We start from the raw sequence: 25,570 nt of genomic DNA on the forward strand, positions 1-25,570 counted from the left end.
AAACCCCTCTTACTCAGTAACAGTTCATATGACTCGCCGAGTTTGAAGAACAACTCGTCGAGTTCCAGGCAATCTTAATAGGACTCGCCGAGTTGTTCATCCAACTCGCCGAGTCTAAGACCATCTTCATAGAACTCGCCGAGTTCCACTTTGGGACTTGTCGATTCCCTTCGACCCACTCCCCATACAAACCAAAAATGAGACATGCAACATTTCCAAACCATATATCTATGCTCCTAGGGCATGCTTATCATGTAAAGTTGCAAACTTTACGTGCATGCATGACCTTATAAGCTCAAAAAGGCAAATCCAAGCTCTTTAAGAGGTCACACACTCAATAGGGACCTCAATAACTCCAACCACAGAGACTTTACACTTCTAAGATGTCCATAAGGTTCAATTCTGAAGTCCTTTCAGAACATAGAGCATAAACACATGGAGATTGAGGTTTTAGGGCTTGAAAACCACTAATTTGGGACAAGAAGGGAATCTAATGAACTAGTGATCAAGGTAGGAACTTTTCTACCTGAATGGAAGCCTCTTGCAGGGTAGATGTCGGATCTACTTCCCTTCCTTGCACTCTTCCACCACCTTCTTCCTCTCTTAAGCTTCAAACTTCCTTCACAAGTCCAAAATCACTCACAAGGACAAAAAGGGGCTAGGGTTTCGCTCTACAGCTCTTCTGGAAGTGTTAGGGACAAGGGAGGCTGAGTTAGAGGGCTTAAATAAGGTGAAAACACCCAGGTTAGGGTTTTTGCCCTAACAGGGCCTACTCGCCGAGTCCAAAGCTTAGACCCCGCATCTCATCCCGCTCCTACTCGGCGAGTTGGTCCTTCAACTCGCCGAGTCCAAGGCAAAATGAATGACTTAAGAAATATTAATTACAAGGAATACGTACAAGGAACCAGGTGCTACAAATCTCCCGCACTTATTTTAGACTTCGTCCTCGAAGTTTGCTGCTCGATCCTGAAATAGCTCGGGGTAGTGCTCCATCATCTCTTCCACCGGATCCCAAGTCCACTCTGATCCCTTTCGGTGCTGCCATTGCACCTTCACGAGTTCCACCCTCTTGTTCCTCAAATCCTTCGACTTCCCGTCGAGGATTGCCATAGGCCGCTAGATGTAATTCAGGCTGTCATCGACCTGAATATCCTCCAAAGGCACCACTACCGAGTCGTCCACCAAACACTTCCGCAACTGAGAGACGTGGAAAGTGTTGTGGATCTGGCTGAGTTCGGTTGGCAGATCCAACCTATACGCCACTGTAACGCCCGGGTTTCAGGGCTAAGCATATTTGTCAATGTAATAGTCTAGGTCAACTATTGTAACTCTTTTTGAAGTAATAAAGAAGAAATATTTGAGTATTATGTGAATTATGTGAATTTTTATGCTTATTATGTATTTATAAATATTTAATAAATAAAAGATAAAAATAAGCGTCAAAATTAAAGTGTGAGATAAGCCCGATATCTTTACATAAATTTGTAGTGGTCGAAACAAGGATTTCGGGGATATAAAGAACGCCGAAATTTGAGTTATAACGAAGAAGTTATGGCCCGTCGAAGTTTTACGGCAAAACCGGCACGGCACCGGGAGACGTAAATAATGAATTTACGATGGATGAATTTTTAGCCTTAGTAATCTAAACCAAAGTTGTATTATATGTTAAACCAAGAACATCCATAAAAAGAACGCCCAAATCTGACTTCGTATGAGGAAGTTATGAATTTTCTAAGATTTGACATAGTATTGCACGACCCGAAACTCGAATTTTAGTTCGAGCGGTTTTTGGCTTACGCGACCTAAACGAGAGTTGAAGATCTCATTAATAGGAACTCAACGGTAAAAAGCTAGACGAAAACGGATTCCGTATGAAGGAGTTACGAATTCTTCGCGGTCATTTAGCAGTCTAAACTCTTCCTACTGTTAAATTTGAGATCGGTCAAGAATTAGCCGACGAAGTATAAATGAAAGTTGTAGACTTGTTTTTACCTACGCGTGGATATAAAGAACGTCGAAAACGGAGTTCGTATGCGAAAGTTATGAATTTTTAAAAATCGGCTGATTTCCACCCTATGTGCGATGCCACGTGTCAGCACCAGGCTGCGCCTGGCTGTAGCCAGCCTGGCTCATGACGTGAATATTAAAAATTTACGACGAGAACCTTCCTCCAGCCCCTATAAATAAGTGGTGAGGCCTCCATTCATTCCTCACACCTCCCCTCACTTCCCCCTCTCTCTAGAACTTCTCTCTAGCCCCGAAACCCCCCGAAAAGCCTAGGGAACCTCCCTAGCACGAGGCGAAAGCCCCGGAGCGCCCGACGGCTCCGAGAAGAAGAGCCTTTCGGCTCGGGAACGCTGCTCCAGCGGAGCCCAGTTTTCTTTAAAACCCGTTGTAAGTGAGTTACGCCTACGCTATTTTAAATATAGTTTTTAAATAATTATAGTAATGTTATTAGGTCCCTTAAAATAATTAATTGGGCTATTATTATGATTTATATAGAGCGTTGTTTAACGCTTATATAATAATAATAATAGATAGATAGACTATTAATTAGTCGCGGTTAACGTTAGACTAAACCCTAGTTATATTGATACTAGGTTTTGTCGAGAGAAAAATTGTTTTGAGATAACGAAGTGTTGTCCGAGTACCGAGTCACCACCTAATCAACTGAGTGCATAGTTACTTTCAGCTTACACATAGATATGAAGTGTTTTATATAAATTACGTGTTATGTGTGCATATTATTTGAATACTTGCTATCTATGCTGGATGAACGTTTTTATACATGTTTTCAATGATTTAAACTGTATATGTATTTTATATCTACGAAAATGTTGGGGTAAAACATGGGTAGATGTAATAGGTGATGTGTGATAAAATGATGAGAGGCCTCGATGTTGATGTTGTTGATTCTGTCATCTAGCGGAGTATGGATGACAACCACGGACTCTTCTAGACAGTCCGGTGGAACACTAACAGGCTCGCAACCTGTAGGTGTTTGTGAACGATGTGTTCACCGGTGTACTCCATCCCCCACATGGTTGCCTTTAGGACATTTATTACCGAGGAATTCCCTTAGCAGTAGTGTCCATCCCGATGATGATCCTTAGGCTAGGTCCCTTATGATAGGTGTTTAGGGACGTAAAGTGAGTATAACGGGAACGGGTAATCGGGTTATTTGTTGATTGATGAAATTAATAAACTTATTTATTGTGGGTTGAAAACTCTATGTGTTCACCAGGCTCCCAAGCCTGACCCACTCAGTTTTATGTATTACAGGTAGTGACGCTTGCAGCATAGATTTGATGTTTGGACGAGGGATTATGGATATAGGCCTGTAGATATGAAATAATGTAGTAAGACTTATATTGTACTGTTTATGCTTTTGATATGTACAAACATGACATCCCAAGTCTTTTAATGAAATACATTTCTATGGAAATGCTTTTGATAAATCTTTATCATATTTTGCTTTAGGACAAATTCCGCAACACTTTTATTTAAAATGTTACTCTGATTTTCAAACAAAGCATAGAAAAAAAATCGGTCTTTTCTGGCCGTGATTTTGGGGATGTCACAGCCACCTTTCCCACCCGGGCTACAACCCTGAATGGCCCGATGTACCTTGGGCCTAACTTGCCTCGCTTTCTGAATCGGATGACGCCTTTGCATGGCGACACCTTCAGAAGAACCATATCCCTGACTTGGAATTCCAAGTCTGAACGGCGCTTGTCGGCATAACTTTTCTGTCAACTGTGTGCAGTCTGAAGCCTGCTCCGAACCTGCTGAATTTTCTCGGTCGTCTTGAGCACCACTTCCGTGCTCCCCATGACCCTCTGGCCAACTTCACCCCAACATATCAGGGTCCTGCATCTTCGTCCGTACAACATCTCGAAGGGAGGACGGTCAATACTCGCGTGGTAGCTATTGTTGTATGAGAACTCAACTAAAGGAAGATATGTATCCCAACTACCACCGAAATCTAGCACGTATGCCCGCAACATATCCTCAAGAGTATGGATGGTCCGATCACTCTGACCATCTGTCTGTGGGTGAAAGGCAGTGTTAAAATGCAGACGAGTGCCCAACTCATCATGAAACTTCTTCCAAAACCTGCAGTAAAATGCACATCTCTGTCTGAAATCACTGATACTGGCACCCCGTGTCGCGCCACTATCTCCCTGATATAGATGTCGGCCAACTTCTCGGCCGAGATGCTCTCCTGGATCGGGATAAAATTGGCGCTCTTGGTCAATCGATCCACGATGACCCATATAGAATCCACTCCTCGCGCGATCCTGGGATGCTTCGTGATAAAATCCATCGTAATATCTTCCCATTTCCACAACGGGATATCCAACGGCTGCATCTTATCGTGCGGTCTCTGATGCTCGTCCTTGACCTTCCTGCAGGTCAAGCACCGCTCGACGTACCAAGCCACATCCCGCTTCATGTAGGGCCACCAATAGTCCAGACGAAGATCCCTATACATCTTCATCGCCCCGGGATGAATGGAGAATCAGGATTTGTGCGCCTCCTCCATCAAGATCTGGCGCACGCCTCCAAGGTATGGCACCCACACCCTGCGGTGTAATGTCAATAATCCCCTGTTTTCATAGTCGAAGGAGGAAACCTGACCCACTATACGCTCACTCTTCCGATGTTCCTCCTTCAGGGCCTCCTGCTGGGCCTCCCGAATCCGCTCCAAAAGCGGAGTTACCACTATCATCCTCATGCAAATATCCCTAATCGGCGCCGCCTTGCGGCTAAGCGCATCGGCCACCACATTGGCCTTTCCCGGGTGGTAAAGGATCTCACAATCATAATCCTTCACCACATCAAGCCACCGACGTTGCCTCATGTTCAAATTCGGCTGATCCATGAGGTACCTCAAACTCTTGTGGTCCGTGTAAATGGTACACCGAACCCCGTAGAGGTAATGTCGCCAAATCTTGAGGGTGAAGACCACCGCCCCCAACTCTAAATCATACGTCGGGTAGTTCGTCCTCGTGAGGCTTCAGCTGCCTCGAAGCATAGGCAATGACGTGCCCTCTCTGCATCAGTACCGCGCCCGACCCCGAAATGGACGCGTCACAATATACCACAAAATCCTCTACGCCCTCTGGCAGGGCTAAGATTGGCACCTCTCACAATCTCTGTCTTAGAACCTCGAACCCTGCCTGCTGCTCAGGCCCCCATCGAAAGACCACAACTTTCCTAGTCAACCGTGTCAGGGGTATGACTATCTTGGAGAAGTCTTGAATGAATCTCTGATAGTAGCCCGCTAAACCCAGGAAACTCTGAATCTCACATGGAAACTTTAGAACCTCCCATCTCATCACGGTCTCTATCTTGGCCGGGTTAACCAATATATCGTTCTGGTTGACAAGGTGCCCAAGGAATTGCACCTCGCGCAACCAAAACTCGCACTTGGAGAACTTGGTGTACAAGCTCTCCCTCCTCAGGGTCTCCAAAACCTCTCTCAGATGCTCCTCGTGCTCCTCCTGCGTCTTGGAATAAACCAAGATGTCATCAATGAAAACTATCACAGACCGATCCAACATCGGTCTGCACATGCGGTTCATGAGGTCCATGAATGCGGCAGGAGCGTTGGTGAGCCCAAACGGCATCACCACAAACTCATAATGGCCATAACGCATCCGAAACGCAGTCTTCTGCACATCTTCCTCTCTGACCCTCATCTGATGGTAACCTGAATGCAAATCGATCTTGGAGAACCAAGATGGTCCCTGCAACTGGTCAAAGAGGTCATCGATCATCGGGAGTGGGTAATGGTTCTTCACCGTTACCTTCTTCTTCACAAACAGAATCAGGGCTCCCCAGGGCGAACTGCTCAGTCTAATGAATCCCTTGTCTAACAGCTCCTGCAGCTGCGTAGGCAACTCCTGCATCACGGGAGGAGCCAACCGGTACAGTGCCTTGGCTATCGGAGCCGCACCAGTGACTAGGTCGATCCTGAACTTTACCTGTTGCTCTGGAGGTATTCCAGGAAGCTCCTCCGGGAACACATCAGCGTAGTCTCGCACCACTGGAACCTCGCTCACCATCGCCTTACCCGCCTCCCAGGTATCCATAACATACGCAACATATCCCGCGCAACCCTGCTGAAGGTAGCGCCTAGCTCTCGCTGCTGAACATACTGTGGGTCCACGCTGTGGCCTCTCGTCGTGGATCACCAACTCTCCCCCACTTAGGGTCCAGATCCGCACCAGCTGCTGTGCACAATCTATCACCGCCCCATTAGGGCTCAACCAATCCATGCCTACAATCAGCTCGTAGCATGTCATGATAGCGGGTCCTCCTCATATCCTCATCACCCGCGTACTGGGGCACCAACAACGCTCTCTCCCAGAACTTGGCGGTGATCTCTGCCACAGTCTTCGTCGTCTGCCTCATATCTAAGAACTCCCTGGCCACCTGTTGAAGCTCGACAGCCGGCGCAAACTCTGCCCTGAACCTGGTCACAAAATCCGACCAGGTCATAGCGTCAACAGTCGAGGCTCCCAACGAGTCACCGACGGACTCCCACCAATCTCTAGCTCGGTCTCTCAAACATCCTGTTGCAAATCTTACCTTCGACCCCTCGGGGCAGAAGCTAGTCAACTGTGCAGACTCAATGTCTGCAATCCATCACCTGGCAGCTATGGGGTCCTTCGCCCCGTGAAAATCCGGCGCACCACTGCCCTTGAAGTCCTTAAAGGACAGTGTGCGAGATCCTGACTGGCCAGATGCCATGTTACTCCTGAACGCCCTGAGGCGGTCCTCCATCAGCTCAACTATCCCTTCCTTGATCGACCCGGAAATGATGGGGGTCGACTCAAGGATGCCCCTGGTGATCTCTGAATGACTCATGGTGCGGAAAACAATGTGCGTGTATGATGTCTCGCTATCGCGCCAGCTCCTCCCCCCTTGAAGAAGAGGTACCTGAAAACAAAACTGTAAACCGTAAGCACGAAGCTTAGTGAGTTCCCCACTGTACCACATACCATATAACCACATATCATACATATATTGTCAGACATATTTGGGTGCCCGACCTACCCCTTCGGTCCTCTCGACCGGATACTAACTAGCATATCTGGGTGCTGGCCTCCCCTTCGGCCCTCTCGACCGGATACTGACTTGCATATCTGGGTGCTGGTCTCCCCTTCGGTCTTCTCGACCGGATGTTGGGGACTATTTCACCCCCTACTACTACCATATAACACGTATCACATAATCTATCTAGCATGGCTAGGCATGACTGCCCCTTCGGCCCTATCGACCGGTAATCTGGGGACTATCTCCCCTACTGTCACTAGCACATAGCATCATATCATACTAGCACATAAACATATCACAGGTAGTAGCAACCCTAGATGAATATCATAGAGACAATCATCTAATCATACAACTCCTACTGGTGGGCTGAAATTGTGGCCGTAGACCCACTGTTACCGGAAGGTAACTCACCTCGAAAAGTAGCTACTGAAAGTCTGCTTGCTAAGCGCCTGACTGCTGAACCGGTAATCCTCCGGCTATGAATCATAAACATAGGTTAGCCACTCATAAATACCCTTAGGTCAAATGACCGACCCACCCATGGTCCAAGGTCAACTCCTTGGTCAAAGTCAACTTTCCAGTTGACTGGACTCGCCGAGTCATAGCACAGACTCGCCGAGTCCTTCTCCTACTAATCCGGTCCTACTCGACAAGTCCCTCCTCCCACTCACTGAGTCACCCTTAACTCACTACTTGGGACTATAGAACCGACTCGCGATCCGACTCGCCGAGTCCAAGAACAACTCGCCGAGCCCCCACGAGCAGATCTCCTACTCGCTTCCAAATCCTCACTAGAGCATCCTTTTTGAGGATTTGGGATTCTGGGACTATTGCTACACGCTAAATTGCCAACTCCGCATGCAGATACGAAGGGTTGGACCTCCAACACTTAAACCCCTCTTACTCAGTAACAGTTCATATGACTCGCCGAGTTGTTCATCCAACTCGCCGAGTCTAAGACCATCTTCATAGAACTCGCCGAGTTCCACTTTGGGACTCGCCGATTCCCTTCGACCCACTCCCCATACAAACCAAAAATGAGACATGCAATATTTCCAAACCATATATCTATGCTCCTAGGGCATGCTTATCACGTAAAGTTGCAAACTTTAGGAGCATGCATGGCCTTATAAGCTCAAAAAGGCAAATCCAAGCTCTTTAAGAGGTCACACACTCAATAGGGACCTCAATAACTCCAACCACAGAGACTTTACACTTCTAAGATGTCCATAAGGTCCAATTCTGAAGTCCTTTTAGAACATAGAGCATAAACACATGGAGATTGAGGTTTTAGGGCTTGAAAACCACTAATTTGGGACAAGAAGGGAATCTAATGAACTAGTGATCAAGGTAGGAACTTTTCTACCTGAATGGAAGCCTCTTGCACCACCAAGCTAGATGAAATTTTTATGTATATATCTCATTACTTTATCTATATAATATCTAACATACTGGAAGGATATTATTATTATTATTATTACTATTATTATTATTATTATTATTATTATTATTGTTAACATTATTTTTTTATTATTATATAAACACATTATTAAAAATCTATATAATATGTATAAATATATTTCTTACATATAAATAATATTTTATTTACATATTTATAGGTATACATAATATTTTTGTTTGTATAAATAGTATTTTCGTATATATTTAAGAATAAAAAAAACATTTTTATAGGTATAAATAATATTTTTACATCATGTATAATATATATATATATATATATATATATATATATATATATATATATATATATATATAAATGTAAAAAAATATATTTTTATATTTAAATGTTATTTTTATACATAAACACATTTTATACATTACGTATACATACCGATATGTTTAAAAATTGTACTTATATATACACATCATGTATAACAATGTTTTTATACGATTAACGGTTGTAACATTTTCTAATCATAATGTTTTTTCTCGTAATAATAAATTAAAGATTAGAAACATATTAAATTATAATATTTATGGATTATAAATATGTCCAATTACTTTATTTTGGATAATATCATTTACAATGCTATTTCTATAACCATTTATACTATACATAAAATCAAAAATCATATTTCTTTTGTACATAAGAAGTAACAAATTTACAAGTAATTATATCAAAGCTATGCATATTTAGTTTTGTCGTATCAACAACTATGGTATATTATTTAAATCTCAAAGGGAAAAAGAAGACAATACAATTAAACATATTTTGTAATATAGTACATTAAACATTTATTCTTCATCTCGAATGCGGCTCACCCCCAAAAAATCGTTTTTATCTATTTTGTCTTTGTTAAAAACTTGATTGGTAGTAAATGTATTTTTAAATCATACATCAAAGAATAAATAATGTATTTTACCAAAAAGTGTACTATCTTAAATAATAAAGAATATATCATGTTCCATGTAGAAAAGAGGAAATTCCTTTGAAATCACAGTCAAGTCCCATCTATGTTTTGCATTAGGGGTTTGTTTTATTACATGGAAAATACCATATTTTGAAAATAAATCATGAATAGAGAAAATATTACATGTTTACTTCATACGAATGTAAAAGAGACATTTTATTGAATTTTTATTCTTTTATGGCTAATTCTAATCATGAGAAAGATAGAGAGGATTATGTTTATTTTAACATTTAATATTCAATGCAATGAAATGATATATTTTAATTGCAAAATTAATTTTATTTATATAAATTTTGGAATCATATCTATATTTCAAAAAATTGGCCAAACTTAACTCTAAGTTTCTAATACACGATAAAGTTCAATGAAGTGTGATATTATGATTATAAATTTAATATATTTCTATCAATTTTTTCATATAATATAGAATACGTTGAACTTCAGAAAGTTCATTAAAGAGTTCAATGACAGTTGAACTTAAAATCCATTAAATGTCAAGATAAAATTTCATAATAACAAAGATTCATTCTAATGACAATTAAATTTGTCATCTTATTCAACTTTCTTTTTGAACTTGTCATTACTGATGTTCTAAAAACATCATCGATAGTTTTTAATTTTAATTTTTTAATTTTTTAATTTTTTTTTTTTAGTTTTTACTATTTAAAAGAGCTTATGAATTTTTTTTACCTTTGGAGAAGGTGATTTTTTTGTGTGGTCACTCTAATATTCTTTAACATTTTAATTTTTCTTTTAGATTTGTCCATTTTGGTCATTGCATTTCATAATAATTAAATTTACACCTTAATCATATGAGTATATTAATTTATTTTTTATTTTTTATTTGTATTATATATATATATATATATATATATATATATATATATATATATATATTCATTTCATAAAAAAGTAATTATCAAATCTTTCAAAATAAAAAAACGAAAGATTAAAATACATTACCATAAAATAGTATTGTATCATTTTTTATTTATTATTATACTTAAAAAATGTAAAATCATATGGGTGTAGTTTATAAATTATATGATAAAGATAAAGAGTAGACAAAATTGCAAAATTGATCACTGTGGTATGTATTTTTTAATAGGGTTTAGTCTCGATCTAGATTTTTTTTTGGTTTTGTAGTCATTTTTAGTTAGTTTGCTTGTGGTTTTGGTCGTTCGAAAAACTAAAAAAACTAAAATGTCCTTATGATATATTTTTTTAGGTTTTTTCTATATAATTTAATATTTTATTAATAATAAACATGGCCCTCTCTCTCTCTCTCTCTCTCTCTCTCTCTCTCTCTCTCTCTCTCTCTCTCTCTCTCTCTCTCTCTCTCTCTCTCTCTCTCTCTCTCTCTCTCTCTCTCTCAAAACAAAAGTGTTGTCATCTTCATCATAAGATTCTTCATGTTTGGAGATTTGTGTTCTTTTTCTCCTTAAACCAAAAATGTGATTTTTCTTTTTTCATTTCAAAAAGGAAATCTGGGTTGGGAAAGAGCTTTATCTCAAACAACATCATTCATCATCATCATCTCTCTCTCTCTCTCTCTCTCTCTCTCTCTCTCTCTCTCTTTGTTGCACCGACCAGAACAACCTCCTTATCACTGTCAGTCGTGTTGGAAAATTAATTTTATTAATTTCCAAAAATGGATTTCCTCCATTTTTAGCACAAATTTTGGACTCTAAATATAATCAAAACGAACTATTGATTATATATTATTGTTCTCCTTCGTGATATCTTCATTTCGATATATCACATGTCCAAAACGGATTAAAAATAAATGAGAAATTACTTGTCAAAGTAGGGCAATTGGAAGAGAAAATAAAGGAGTTAAGTAGGTTTTAAACTCATCCCACATTGGTGGGATAATGAAAATGAAATTGGTTTATAACTACAAAGACTAAATACCTTAGTAAGACTTATTAGAACCAAGACTCTCTCTTACCTACGCACGTAGGGGGTGCAGATACGAGCCAAATTTTGATTTTGATTTCTTGATTAAGTGCCTTATTTAATTGTGTCAGTTACGATTTCGTTTTAATTACATAAGTTACATTGAGTTGTATAAATACAACGCCTATGTGACTGATTCGATACACCGAATGAAACGAGATACTCTTCATCTCTTATGTTTCTGCTTCATCTTTTCTCTCTTGCTGCAACCAAGGTATAATCCCGGCCAAATGAGGGTTCGGGTAATCTAGAGGAATTGTTTCTACTGTTGTATCCTGGGAAACAAACACTCATGTAGGGCGAATTTGTTTTAAGGAAAGTGTGTTAAACACAAGCCTCAGTCAAAAATTTTAGGGTTTTGTTCTTTTGTATAGTTTTTGGGTTATATTTTCCTAACAAGCCCTAGCATTTCCGGCATCCAATGAATCAACGACAAGAGCACCTATTTGTAACATCTCCTCCATTTTGTTCTCTCTGAATTTTCTAGTGAAGCCCTAGATTAAAAGTTCATCTTCAAGAATCTTCCCCCAACCCATCGTCAATGTAACTTCCCAAAACTTAAGACCAAAAATTTTCGTTTTTAAATTAATAAAACTATTATGTAAAACATCATCAAAAAAACCATGGTGAAACAAAGTGTATCAACTACATCCCAAAACATCAGAGCAACATAAAATGCATAATAAGGTGGTGTGTGTACGACAATTATCATGAGCTCTTCCCTCGAACCGGAAGTACTAGAAAACATAAACTGAAAACCGTAATCCTAAAGCTTAGTGAGTTCCCCAAAATACCACATACCATACATAATAAACATATAATGGGCCCCGCCCGACATCGGGCCCCATTCAGTATACAAATTTGTTAGTCATCGGGCCCCGACTGGTATCAAGCCTCGCTCGGTATATAATTCTATGAGTCATCGGGCCCCGCCCGGTATACATATAAACATATAAGCCTATAAACACATAACACATGCAATAATCACAAAGATAAATAGCATACATAATGGTCATCAGGCCCTGCCTCGTAAACATATCAACACAAAACATATGCAAGAGTCATGCAGACATCTAACATCCTAAGCATAATAACCATGGGCCAACATTGGTGCCTTCGACCCGCTAAACACAGAGAGGAAACTCACCTCTAGCTGCTGTAACACTCAAATGAATCTCGGTCTGCTAGTCCGGAAATCCCCGTGCTATCATCATTAAAATAATATCCAATTAATAATTGGATCTCGGCCCATAACCAAGAATCTAAGCTACTTAGCCCATAAATAGGGTAGAAGACCATTTTACCCTTTAGGCCTTTATCTCACTTGGCCCAAAACCAAGGCCCAACCCAACTACTCAAAAGGCCCAAATTCTAAATGGCAACCCAAAGCCCAATATGGCCCAATATTCCAAATTGGGCCCAAACCCATCATGGGCCTAAACCTAAGGAAACCCAATATACTAGTCAAAGGCCCAAAACAGAAGTCTAATGGTCCAAACAAGGTCCAAATTGTAGAAGCCCAACTATGGCCTAATACCGAGAATTGCCAAGTCCAAACGTCCATATGCTGCGTGCGCAGGGCGTACTCAGCTCATACGCCCAACGTACACCTCATGCTCCTAAACTACTTCATTAAGCACTTAAACAGTTAAGATCTTTTGCTAAACTCTCAGATCTGGTCCCTAAGGGTAACTTAATACGTCAAGTTGGCAGCTTTACACTCATGTATGGCTTAATGGGACTCAAAGCTCATAAAAGGAGCTTAATAAAGATCTTAACACATTCATGGACCAATATCCTCCATAAAGTTTAATTTTTTATGAACATTGGGCCTTAATGGAGCTAAGATCTAACATCCATGGCTTTTGGAGTAGATCAAAAGCTCAACTTTAACTCAAAAGACCCAAAAAAATGCATAAACTAAGCCCTAAAACTAAATCTAGCATAATGAACCATCAAGTAGATTACTTTATACCTCAAATGGCTTGAAATGATGACGATGAAGCTTGATCTACAAGCCCAAGCTACTCCAAAGCAACCACCAATAGTTCTTCTTCTTTTTCTTTCACTAAAAAACCACCAAAATCTCACTTACAAACTCAAAATTCACAAGAGGCACCTAAGGTTTCGTTTCAAGGCATAAGATGATGAAGGTTGGTCAATAAATGTCCAAGAGGTGCTATAATGATGTTTGAATAAGGTGTAAACCCTAAAAATTAGGGTTTTCCCCTACACCACATACGTCATGCGTACTCCATGTATGTCCCGTATACGTGGGTGAAACCCGCGATAAGCTAACGGGCTAGTATGCTAAGCGTACTAACCATGTAACATCCCGATGTTAAGGTACTTCTACTTTTGGACTTTATAATTTTATCATATTGCATTTTTTGTCCCTAAGTCAAGAAAGAGTGAGAAGGGCCCAAAGTGGCATTTTGGTGAAATTTGGGATCGGGTGAGTATGTCGTGCGTACATGTGTGTACGCTAAGCATAGTAGGGCGCGCCTTACTACACTGTACATACACTTAGTACGCAGGGCATATGTGGTATGCATGCAAACCTTAATTTATTTCAAAAATACTACAAAATGACAAGTATCAAAACTAATGAAAGATTGACATGTGGCAAAAAAAAAACCTTCATTTATTAAGAAGGATTATCCACTTGTGAATTTTTGATTTGTTTCGGTTTTTAAAATTAAAGTCGTATATTTATATATATGATATTAAATTGCAATAAATACATTTCTTTTCTTATTTTAAAATTGTAAATAAAAAAATATTTTCTGTTTACACTTTAATGTTTAATTTTTTTTTTAAATCAACTCATTCATATAATACACAAGTCTCAAATCTAGTTTCTAATAAAAGAAACTTTTAAAAGATTAACTATCAGAAAAAATATACACGGATAATTTTTTTGTGAAAAAAAGTTATTGGATGATGTTATAAAAGTAAGGGTTTTTTATACATAATTTATCGAACATTATATTTTTAATTTAATTAAAACTACATTTCGTTAACATTTTCAACTACTTATCTTTATTTATCCGTAGGTTTAATATTTTTTATGTGTAAAAAATTTATACAACGTACTCGTCTTTCTTAATTTCTTGTAAAAAATGGAGTTAAAAATTTGAATCTACGCGTCTCTGCAACTTCTAACAAATTTCCTTGTAAAACCCTAGCACTGCAATCTTCGACGATCTACGCAGCAGGTACGCGTTCATTCTCGTCTACACTTGTTTCCCCCCAGTTACTTGTTTGTAGTGGGGCTAATTACGGTTATGGATTCGGATTTTTAAACCCTACAATACATTATTTGTATGATAAAACGGTTTTCACGAAAATTTTGTCCTTCTTGAGCGAAGAAATTACTACACATCACATATGAATTATTGGAACTTTCATTGTTGCTACCTAATTTGATATAATGTTACTTTTGGAAAAGAGAATGAGTAAATACTCGTTTCTAGATGGGAGTATAACTGTTCAACTGTTAGGGAAGGTTCCTTTCGGTGTTTGAAAATGGTCCGATGATAGTATAATGTTAACAATTTAACTCACCTTATATTAACTTTCAGCGTTAAAATGGCATAAAATCTATGGACTTTTTTTTTTTTAGAATGAAAGGCTGTATATAAACTAAAAGTTATGACAATTCTGTTTTGGTAATTTACTAAAAAAGTGTAGGAATTTCAGAAATCTTGTTGTCAGGCCACGTGTCAAAGACATAGATTTTGTTTTAAAAGACAAACAAGAAAATGATATGGTGTTGGATCCTACACTTTTGTATTTAATTATATGACAGACCCACACCTACATTTGAGGTACACATATAGAGGTAATTTACTTGGAAGTTTCAAACAATCTTCCTATCATTTTCACCATATAAAAGCATGATCCTTATTCGACAGTTTACAGTTAACATTGCTTTGATTCCTAAACTAGTTTTTATCTGTTTGTGTCTGATGGTGCCAAAACGACCCTTTAGTGGGGAGGAAGAAGGGAATAGTTCTGGATTTTCTAATCAGGAATCAAAGGGAATCGGGTCTTCAAAGTGAGTGATTCAGATTTTGTAAAATTTCCAATAACTTCACAAGCTTTGATTATCTTCAAATATTCTTGATGTGATTGTTTCTTTTGCAGTTATGCTAGAAACGTGTTGCAGAGAGTTTCTCGTGAAGAGTTAGAGGCAACATTGGAACCATTAATTCGAGGAGTGGTACTACCTTTACCATGTCTTCTTTCTAAAAACATGAATTCATAAGATCCTTTAATTTAATAAACATTTGCATTCTTTCTGATAGGTGCAAGATGGAGTGCAGAGTGCATTTCAAAAGATCTTTGGCACATCACCAAGGTTGTATCTCTATCTCTATCTCATTTTCATGGGGCCTACACTTATATATTTCAATTATAAGATTTTGATGCATGCTTGCATTTCATTTTTCTTATATAGATCTACTTCTGATGCACTTGATACGCGTAGTACAACTACATCCCTGCAGCTTCGTTTCCTCAAAAGGCTGCTTCCTACATTTTTCACTGGAAATAGGATAGAATCTGAGGACAGGAGTGGTATAAAAGTAGGGTTATTTGATGCTATTTCTAATGAGATTGTGTCATCTGGACCCTTGTCTTCACAGAAGATAGTGGTTGTTCCTCTTGATGGTGATTTCCCTTTTGATGACAATGAAGATTGGTCTGAGAGTGATTTTGATTCCAAAGTTGTATCTGCAAGAGATGGCAAAAGGCCATTGCTGACAGGGGATCTGGTGTTGACTCTGAAAGATGGAGTTGCTGATTTAGGAAATGTAGTTTTTACTGATAATTCAAGCTGGAGGAGGAGCAGGAAGTTTAGGTTAGGGGCAAAAGTCCAAAATGCCACTCCTGGAGTCAGAATCAGAGAAGCAAGAAGCCAAGCTTTCATAGTAAAAGACCAACGAGGAGAGTGTAAGTCCCCATTCTATGTTTATATATCTCTTCTATTTGATAGTTGCTTATTGAGTCAAGACCTGACAAACAGTCTGCTATTATATTTGTGATGATACGAGCTTCTTGATTCAAAGGGAACAGTAATATTATTTATTGATGCAGTATACAAAAAACACCATCCTCCATCATTAAGTGATGACATATGGAGGTTGGAAAAGATAGCAAAAGATGGGGTTTTGCATGGCCAGTTGGCATTACTCAAAATATATACAGTGAAAGACTTCCTACAAGTGTATAATACCAATGAGTCCTCACTATATGGGGTAAGATACATACTTTCATTTAAGGATAAAGGTGAGTATGTATATATATTTTTTATAATTTTGATAATAAAGGTACTTGGTGGACCGAATAACAACAATTGGAAGGCGATTATCAAGCATGCAAAGGCGTGTGTTTTAGATGAGAGGGTGTACATGTACAGATGTGTTGCAGATGGGATTGGGATTTTGTTCAATTCTGTTATGGAGGTTGTGGGTGCAACCTTTGATGGAGAATATCATCTCTCCATTAATGAGCTTACTGATTTCCAGAAGGTTTGTATAATTATAATTTCATACCTCGAGTCTTTCTAATCATTTACTTTTGTAGCATTGAACTGATGTTATGTTGTTTGCAGTCTATGGTGGAAGCATTGAAGCAACAAGTTTATAAAGATTTAGAGGGGATGTTACCAATGGATGATTTATCAGTGATTGAAACTAATCTTCATGTTGACCCTGTTGCAACTTCTGGTTTAGGTATAAGCTTATTGATATTTTTTGGTATAATATTATTAGTATTTGTTGTTGCTTTATAGAGAAAAGCTTATTTTGTACAGATCAACTGCAAAGAATGGCAGAGTTGGATCCGTTTTCTAATTTTTCAGAATAAAGAATGGTAGAGTTGAGGTGAAGAAGCTTCTCCTACATGCATCGTTTTGATCTTGATGTTTAAAGTGTATCATATAATAAACATTTTGGATTTTTTTTTTTGAATTTCCATGGTAATAATGTTTAAAGTGTATCATATGAGAAACATTTTGGGTCACAAGAACCCTTCTAAGTCTGTTAAGAAGAAAAAAATGGATTGCCTAAACTTCAATGTTCCTACACCACAAGAGTTCGGTGATAGTATATAAATCAGTTTTACAAAGTTACAAATCAATTTTATGTATCAACTCATTAGTTTTTAGAGAAAATTACTAATCTAACCAAATTCGTTAATAACTTCTCACTCTTAAGCCAAAATTTAGGACTTAGCTCAAAATAGCCATCGAAACTGTAGGCGGTTAAAATGACCTACTGTTTCGCCTATTTGCCTACAGTTTCGACTTTAGTTTTTTCATTTTTCATTATGAAACCATAGATGAAAAAATGGTCTACTGTTTCCCAAAGAGTAGCTTAAAAATTATCTACTTTTGCGTCCAAAAACTTGTAGGGTTTTTTTTTTTTTTTTTTTTTTTTTTTGATATTGTAAGAAGTTAACTACTACTTCACGCATTTTGACTACCATCTTCAATCAATAATCAACAATAAGAAATACTCACTTGAATTCAACTATGATTTTTGAGAGAAAAACAAGATGAAAAAAATACTAACTTTTATTCTAAAAGAGTTTTTTCTTTTAATATATAGTAGGTATAGTATACTAGTCAAAATGCATGAATTAGTAGTCAAATGCCAAAAAAAAAACGTAGGTTTTTAGATGAAACAGTAAACCATTTTTAATCTACTCTTTGAGAAACAGTAGACTTCTCAGAGGAAACAGTAGACCATTTTTTCGTCTACGGTTTCGTAGTGAAAAATGAAAAAAAAATCTTTATATACTAAAGCCGAAACTGTAAATAAAGGTAGGACAAAGTAGACCATTTTAACCACCTAGATTTCAATGGTTATTTTGAATTAAATCCTAAATTTTGGCTAAAAAGTTAGATGTCATTAAGAAATTTGGTTAGATTAGTTATTTTCTCTCATTTTTAAAGTTATTATTAAGTGACTCTCTTAGCTCAAAATTCCAATAATTAAGTTCAATATTTGAAGTGTGTTAGGGTTAGACAAATGTGTAGATTTAGAAGTAGATAAGTGGGTTTACCATTAGGCTGGAGGGAGTGGTGCCACCGAAACCGCACTCCCCTCACCGCCACATAAGCGTCACGTCATTTCTTACTACACAAGTGTGGTTTCTTACCACACCAAGGGAGTGGTGCCACATTTTTATTTTTTATTATTATTTTTTAGCTATTTTAATTAAAACTTATTTTTTTAATAAAAAACATAATTTTTCATTACTTGAAAATTAAAAAAAACATTACATTGAAAATTCAAAAAACATTACATTGCATTACACAAAAAAAAACACACACACACATGACATTAAAATAATCCTAAAAACTTAAAAAACACAAATAAAATAACTAAAACAAACTACATAAAGTCGTTATCCGAGAACTCGTCTTAAGAGTCATCCGGTGAATTCAAATTAAGTTTAATGCTTTGAACCCCGCAAATGTGTTTCACCAAGTCATTGCGAAAATTGTGAAATGTTTCAGTGCAACGTACCTCTACTATCCTGTTCATATACTCTTCACCACCAATTTCTATTGGTTGTGTCATACTCTTCGCCACCAATTTCTATGGGTTGTGTCTCTGGTATGGTTTCTTCCTCGTCAAACGCACATATCGCTCTTTCTTCGTCTTCAATAATCATGTTATGCAATATGAGACATGTAAACATGATTTCTTGAAGTTTTTCCTCGCCTAAATGAACTGCTGGTTTTTTCAATATGAACCATCGTTTCTTCAAAGCTCCAAAAGCACGCTCAACATGCTTCCTAACTCTTTCTTGAGCACTCTTGAATTTCTTTCGTCTAGAACCATGTGGACATACTCAGGATATATTCCATCGACCAGATAATAACCATACTTATATGGCGTTCCACGCACTTTAAAAGAAGAATCTGGTGCGGATCCATCGTATATGTTGTTAAATATAGGTGAACGATTAAGAACGTTGATGTCGTTAATCGAACCAGGAGAACCAAAAAAAGCATGCCAAATCCACAGATCTTGTGATACAACTGCTTCAAGTATGACCGTTGGGTGACCATGATCACCTTGGGTAAATTGCCCATGATATGATGTAGGGCAATTTTCTCATGCCTAATGGAGACAATCTAAGCTTCCTAGCATTCCAGGAAACCCATGCACACTAGCATGATGAGCTTGCAATTGCAAGATGTCATTACGTGTAGGCTTACGTAAATATTTTGGACCATAAAACTGAATCACAATTTGGCAGAAAAAGTGGAGACTGTCTCGTGCGATCCTAGCAGACATCCTAAAACTTTGGTCTAACACATCAGACGGAATGCCATATGCTAACTGACGAAGTGCGACAATGTATTTTTTTGTAAGGGAGTGAAATCGGGTGTACCTCTAGCATCGTAGCGTTGTTGAAAAAAACTACACTCCCTCGTTACATCTTCAACTATACGTTCGTATGAACCTTTGAACATTCTGAAGCGTTTACGGAAATAATACCCTTGATAAGTGGCATTATCTTGAAAATAGTCTTGTACTAAACGTTGGTTGGCTTCTTCACGATTTCTGAAAATATATCTTCGTGTTCTCCATTGAGAACTTGCAGCTGCGTTATTGCATAAAGCATCGTATGTTTGTTCCGTCATTTGAGCACACGCAACGACATAAAAAATAGAATGAAATTCTTCAGAAGATGACATTTTTTAGAGAGATTGGTAATTTTTTTTATTTATTTTTATTTTTTTTAATTTGAGAAAGAAGGGTTTGTATTGTATGAAGAAATGAAGTGTTTGTGTATATATAGGAAAGAAAAGCAAAAAGGAAAAAAAATCCAATGGTCGAATATTTGACCGTTCCTTCTGCAACCAATCACATTGCACGGTTGTAAATGGCCGCACCACGGCAAAAACTGCCCAAAACCGCAGTGGGGGCGGTGTGCGCGACTGAGATGGCACAAACCGCAACCCCAGACCGCAGCCACACCCTCCAGCCTTATGAAAAATCACTGCAAAAAACAGCGATTGAGTTGCTTTACAAAGTTAGTTTAAAAAACAAAAGAAAATATACAAACTACGCATGGGAAGAAAACATTTTTAATAGATTTTATTTTATTGATAGTTTGTTTAGTTAAAAGGTAAAGTGTGTTGAAGAATATTTTGGATTGATAATTAAGGATAGTTTATTTAATATACTTTTTTTTCAAAAAATATTTGTTATTTAATAAAAAGGTCGTCCATATAAAAAACAAAAGAGAAAATTATAAATATAGCTATTTTTCTTAATACTTTTGTAGAAAATAGCAAAAAAAAACCTAAAATTACAAAAATAGCCATTAAAATCATAGATGGATTAGGGCCATCTGTGATTTTGCCTTTCATCTGTGAATGTGCAAATGCTTAAAAGATGGGCATGCATTGAAAGTTGTACATTCGCGGATGATTTTTTTTCCAGTTATAAATACCCCCTCACACCACCCACGTTCATAGATGAACTTCATCTGTGATTTACTCTGGTCTTCATATGCAATTTTGCAGTGAAATATTATTATTATTATTATTATTATTATTATTATTATTATTATTATTATTATTTTGACTACGAAAATGATAGGTTTGGCTACAAAACAACCATATTATATATAAAGTCTTGCAAAGAATTATTAGTTTAAAAGTTATTTCTTTGGAAAATTTGTTTAAAACCTTTGTAATAAAATGAATGAATATTTTGTTTGCGTTGTAACTGACAGGAGGTGAGAATTTGTAGAGACAAATCTGGAATATGTATGTCCACATGGAGGAATTTCTGAATTCGCTTTGATATTTTCCAAGTATATTAGTTATAGTGATTTTATATATTTGGTGAAAATAAGAACCGGTTTGTTAGATAAATATAAAAGTAGTCTTCGTTTCCATCATCCTGAATTGAATCATTATATAGTCATAGTTGAAGACAATGATGTTAGAATGTTGATCAACGTAATCAAATCAGTTGGAGGAAGGGTTGTGAAAGTGTTTGTGGTGGCTGATGAAGGTGATGCGGTTACAAAGGGTGGTGAGAGAGGAAATAAGCCGGTTGCTAACTTATCCAACGATAAAGGGAGCAACAACCAAATAGGTATTTCATGACTCCTAGTGTACATCAGTTTCATAGTGTTGCTGAAAATGTAAATGAGATGTATTCACCTATTCACTATGTGGATCCTGAAAATTACAAGTACGTTGGCGATGATGATGTTGGTACATATCTTAATGACGTGGGTGGCTGTTATGTTAACGTTCCCTAACAAGAAGTTAAGGTTATCAATGGGGGTAGAGTAGATGATCGTAAAAAGAAAAAAGTTATGATTCAAAAAGATGAAAATCTACATGGTTACAGGGATTTTGTTGATGTTGCTGATGTGGATTTAGATATATTCGACTCAGAAAGCAATTCTGATGGAGATGACTTGGTGATGAACATAAAGCTAAGTTTCCCGATAACCTTTTTTATGATATGCTCCCTCTATCAGCATGTCCAATTAATGTTAATGAAAACATCCCATCACAGATGGTAGACTCTAATCAAAAGATGGAATGCATCTATATATTTAATAACAAAGACCTTCTAAAACGGACGATTGGGAAAAAATGTCTTCAAGAAGGTTTTCAGACGAATACAAGTAAATCGACCAAATCAAGGTATGAGGTTGTGTGTGTTGGGAAAAATTGTTCTTGGTTATTAAGATCAAAAGGAATAAAAAATTATGGTGGACTTTTACAGGCGAATATATTTGTTGACATACACACATGTTCTTCAACAATGTTGTAACCTAATCATCGAAAAGCAAACAAACATATTTTAGGTGAGTATATTGTTGATGTTTTGGCTGAAGATTATAGTAGAGTATATCGGGGACAAGATATTGTTAATGATATGAATGCACAGTTGCAAATCAGTATCTCATACCATCAGGCTTGACGTGCAAAGCAATATGCACTGTTGTTGTTAAGGGGCACCAAAGAGGATTCTTTTACCAAACTTCTGGCTTATTTCCACAATTTGGTCAAACATAATCCCAACACGCTAACACATATTCAAACAAATGCTAATGATCGGTTTGAGTTATTGTATGTCACACTTGGTTGCTCAGTTAGTATTACTATATTTTATTATCATTTTTTTTGTGATGTTGTTAACTATAATCAATATATTGTATAGATATACAATGTATTGTAGGTACGCTGTAACATCCGGACTCCCATGTATTATTTTATTATTTTATTTTTTTGGGTGTTGTGAGGAGACTCGGCGAGTTGGAGTATAAAATCGCCGAGTAGGATCGCGGTTATGCATGCAGGTTTGGGTCTGGACTCGGCGAGTCCAAGGGTGGACTCGGCGAGTCCACGCTGTTTAATGAAACCCTAATTTCCAGGGTTTGAGACCTATTTAAAGGGGCTTATGGCCGTCATTTGCGGCCACCAACCCCAGAGAGAAACCCTAAAGAGATCTTGAGCGTTTTGGGAGAGAGAGGAGGCCATTGTTAACCTTTGAAGCATTGTTTGGCAAGGCAAAGGAGGTTCTATCTAAGAGGAAGCAAGGGAGGTGGACATTCTTCGAATTTGGAGCTCAGAGCATCACTTTGGAGGTAATATTTTGGCTCCCTTTCTGTTGTTATGATGAACATGGAGGATTAGGGTTTCTTGATCCCTTTGTTGGTTAGATTTGATGTCCATTTCGTCCCTATTTGTGATGAGGCTTGGAATGGGATCCATAGAGGTCTAAAGAAGCTTTATTCCTCAAGCTTTATGAGGATTCATGGGAGTTTTGACCATGGGTTATGAAATATGGGGCTAAAACATCATATAGGAGCAAATAGATGTTGTTTGAGCATCAATGTTTAGACTTTACGTGATTATCATGCTTGGGGAGGCCAGATCTATGATTGAGTGGAACATATCTGACCTCAGAAGTGGTTTTGAGTTTATGCATGGCATGAACTCGTCGAGTCTGAAGAACAGATTCGGCGAGTAGTATGAAGTTTGCCTGTAATCACTCAGTGAGTGGACTTGTCGAGTTGAGGGAACGACTCAGTGAGTCAGGGGGGACTGAGTTCAAGCCGGAACTCGCCGAGTTGTTCTTGAGACTCGGCGAGTTGAGTCGTGGTGGCCTCGCGATTCATTCCAGGTGGAACTCGTCGAGTCAAGGAGGTACTCGGCGTGTCAAGAGAGGATTTAAGAGAGTCAGTGGACACGTGTAGACTCGCCGAGTCGCCCTAGTGCACTCGCCGAGTCCGGTCAAAGTTGACCGTTGACCTTGTTGACTTTTAGGGTTGAGTACAGTTGTATTTATGAGTGTATTACTTTATGTGATTAGGCGGAGGCTAGATCACACTTATTCCGAGTCAGATATTTATCGAGACATCGAGGTGAGTCTTCTCACTATACGTTACCTAGAGTGGTATATTGTGTAGAACAGAGGGTCCTATGTGTTATGTATGAGATTATGTGCCATGTGTTATGTGTATGTTGTATGTTGTTATAGACTGGACCGAAGGGTCCAACGATACAGACCGGGCCGGAGGGCCCAACGAGCTATGACCGGACCAGAGGGTCCAACGAGCTACGGGACTGGAGGGTCCCGCTGAGTCACATCGACCGGAGGGTCGTATTATAGCCTTGAGTGGCGTATGTGTTGTATGCGGTATTTTGTGGAACTCACTAAGCATTTATGCTTACAGTTGTTGTGTGATGTGTTTCAGGTACCAGTGATGAGTGCGGGAAGGCGCCGACATGATTCGTACACACTTGAGGAGTTTATGTTTTGGATTCTGGGCAGATGTTTTTGTGATAAATACATTTGATACAATATGTTGATGTTATTTTGTGAGTAAATGAATGTTTTGAAAATGAAAATTTTGTTTTAAAAATTTACGTTGTTACATACGCTCTTTTGTCAGTTGTTGTAAGCCGACCCTTGTAGTAGATAGAGCCCACCTAAAGAGCGAGTTCAAAGGTTCCATGTTACTAAGGACAAACAAAACCAAATATTACCTGTTGCATATGGTATATGAAAAAGTGAGTGTACAGATTCTTGGACATGGTTTTTTCAAAAACTACATGATTGTATAGGCAATATAGAGGATCTCACAGTTATATCTGATAGGTCTCCATCTATAGCGACATCTGTTGCCAACATTTTTCCTTACGCTCATCACAAAATATGTGGTGTCTACTTTTATTTCAACATAGTAGCTAAATACGAGCGGAGTAAGACAGTTAAATCAATTTTTTGGGAGACTTGTAGAGCCTATACAGTTGATGTTTTTAATGCTGCCATGGACAACATGAGAAAGACAAAAGAACCAGTATGGGAATACTTACAAAGTATAAATCCTGAAACTTGGTCTAGGTCACATTTTAGAGGCAACCGATACAATCTTATGTCGTTTTATAAATGCATTATCTAGACATACACGTAAGGTGCCGATACTGATGTTGATCGACTTTTTCGTGTAACAATGAAACAGTGATAGTTTCAAATATGTAACTTTGCAGGTAGTAAGTTGTAATATTAATGTTTGTGTCAAATGTTATTGATCTTAACTGTGTAATTTTCTCTTTTTTTAGCGGAAGCAACAACAACACTCACCCCTTGGGCCGATGATATTTTAAAACAAAATAAAAATATTTTTACTAATTAGGATGTTCGTATGATCTCAAGTAAAAAATGCGAGGTCAAAAAGGGGCGATAAAACGTCATTGTTGATTTCCAACTAATGACATGTACATGTAGGCAATGGCAACTTGATGGCAGACCTTGTGGGCATGTCATAAGAGTGCAAATAGTCAATAAGTACGATGACTGCTCAATATAGGCTTTAAAAGCTTACCATACCAAAACATTAAGGAAAACATATGACGAATCAGTGAACCCTTTGACAAATCCATCCAAATGGGAGATCCCCGATGGTTTGATGACTGTTAGGCCACCTAGAATGGATAAACGTTAGCCATGTAGGCTAAGAAACATAGAACATATTCCATCCCCAGGTGAGGGTCCAATAAGAGAAGAGCGTTCTACATGCAGTCAAGCAGGACACACGAGAAACAATTATTC

General features: G+C 38.0%; 2 protein-coding genes across 2 annotated transcripts; one reads left to right on the forward strand and one right to left on the reverse strand.

The window, feature by feature from the left end:
• Window positions 1-15,314: 15,314 nt before the first annotated feature.
• Window positions 15,315-17,531, forward strand: LOC145053796 (calmodulin-binding protein 60 B-like). Its single transcript, XM_079001899.1, has 8 exons — window positions 15,315-15,516; window positions 15,606-15,681; window positions 15,767-15,819; window positions 15,919-16,412; window positions 16,557-16,717; window positions 16,790-16,990; window positions 17,074-17,194; window positions 17,275-17,531. The coding sequence occupies exons 1-8, from the start codon at window positions 15,356-15,358 to the stop codon at window positions 17,325-17,327; spliced, it is 1,320 nt and encodes a 439-aa protein (XP_078858025.1). The 5' UTR covers window positions 15,315-15,355; the 3' UTR covers window positions 17,328-17,531.
• A 1,488-nt stretch (window positions 17,532-19,019) lies between these two features.
• LOC145050296 (uncharacterized) lies at window positions 19,020-20,121 on the reverse strand. The gene is made up of 2 exons (XM_078998571.1): window positions 19,869-20,121; window positions 19,020-19,321 (listed from the first exon to the last, which is right to left on the reverse strand). The coding sequence occupies exons 1-2, from the start codon at window positions 20,119-20,121 to the stop codon at window positions 19,020-19,022; spliced, it is 555 nt and encodes a 184-aa protein (XP_078854697.1).
• Window positions 20,122-25,570: the final 5,449 nt, after the last annotated feature.

This window comes from Lactuca serriola, chromosome 5 (genome assembly GCF_051521515.1).
Source record: "Lactuca serriola cultivar US96UC23 chromosome 5, Lser_US96UC23_V15, whole genome shotgun sequence".
NCBI lineage: Eukaryota > Viridiplantae > Streptophyta > Magnoliopsida > Asterales > Asteraceae > Lactuca > Lactuca serriola.

Excerpts from the sequence above, each read along its gene's own strand:
- LOC145053796 (XM_079001899.1), top strand. The coding sequence starts at position 15,356 with ATGATCCTTATTCGACAGTTTACAGTTAACATTGCTTTGATTCCTAAA. Across the intron at positions 15,682-15,766 it reads AACCATTAATTCGAGGAGTG|GTGCAAGATGGAGTGCAGAG; the intron begins GTACTACCTTTA and ends TCTTTCTGATAG. Across the intron at positions 17,195-17,274 it reads TGTTGCAACTTCTGGTTTAG|ATCAACTGCAAAGAATGGCA; the intron begins GTATAAGCTTAT and ends TATTTTGTACAG.
- LOC145050296 (XM_078998571.1), bottom strand. The coding sequence starts at position 20,121 with ATGACGGAACAAACATACGATGCTTTATGCAATAACGCAGCTGCAAGT. Across the intron at positions 19,322-19,868 it reads ACAACGCTACGATGCTAGAG|TATGTCCACATGGTTCTAGA; the intron begins GTACACCCGATT and ends ATATATCCTGAG.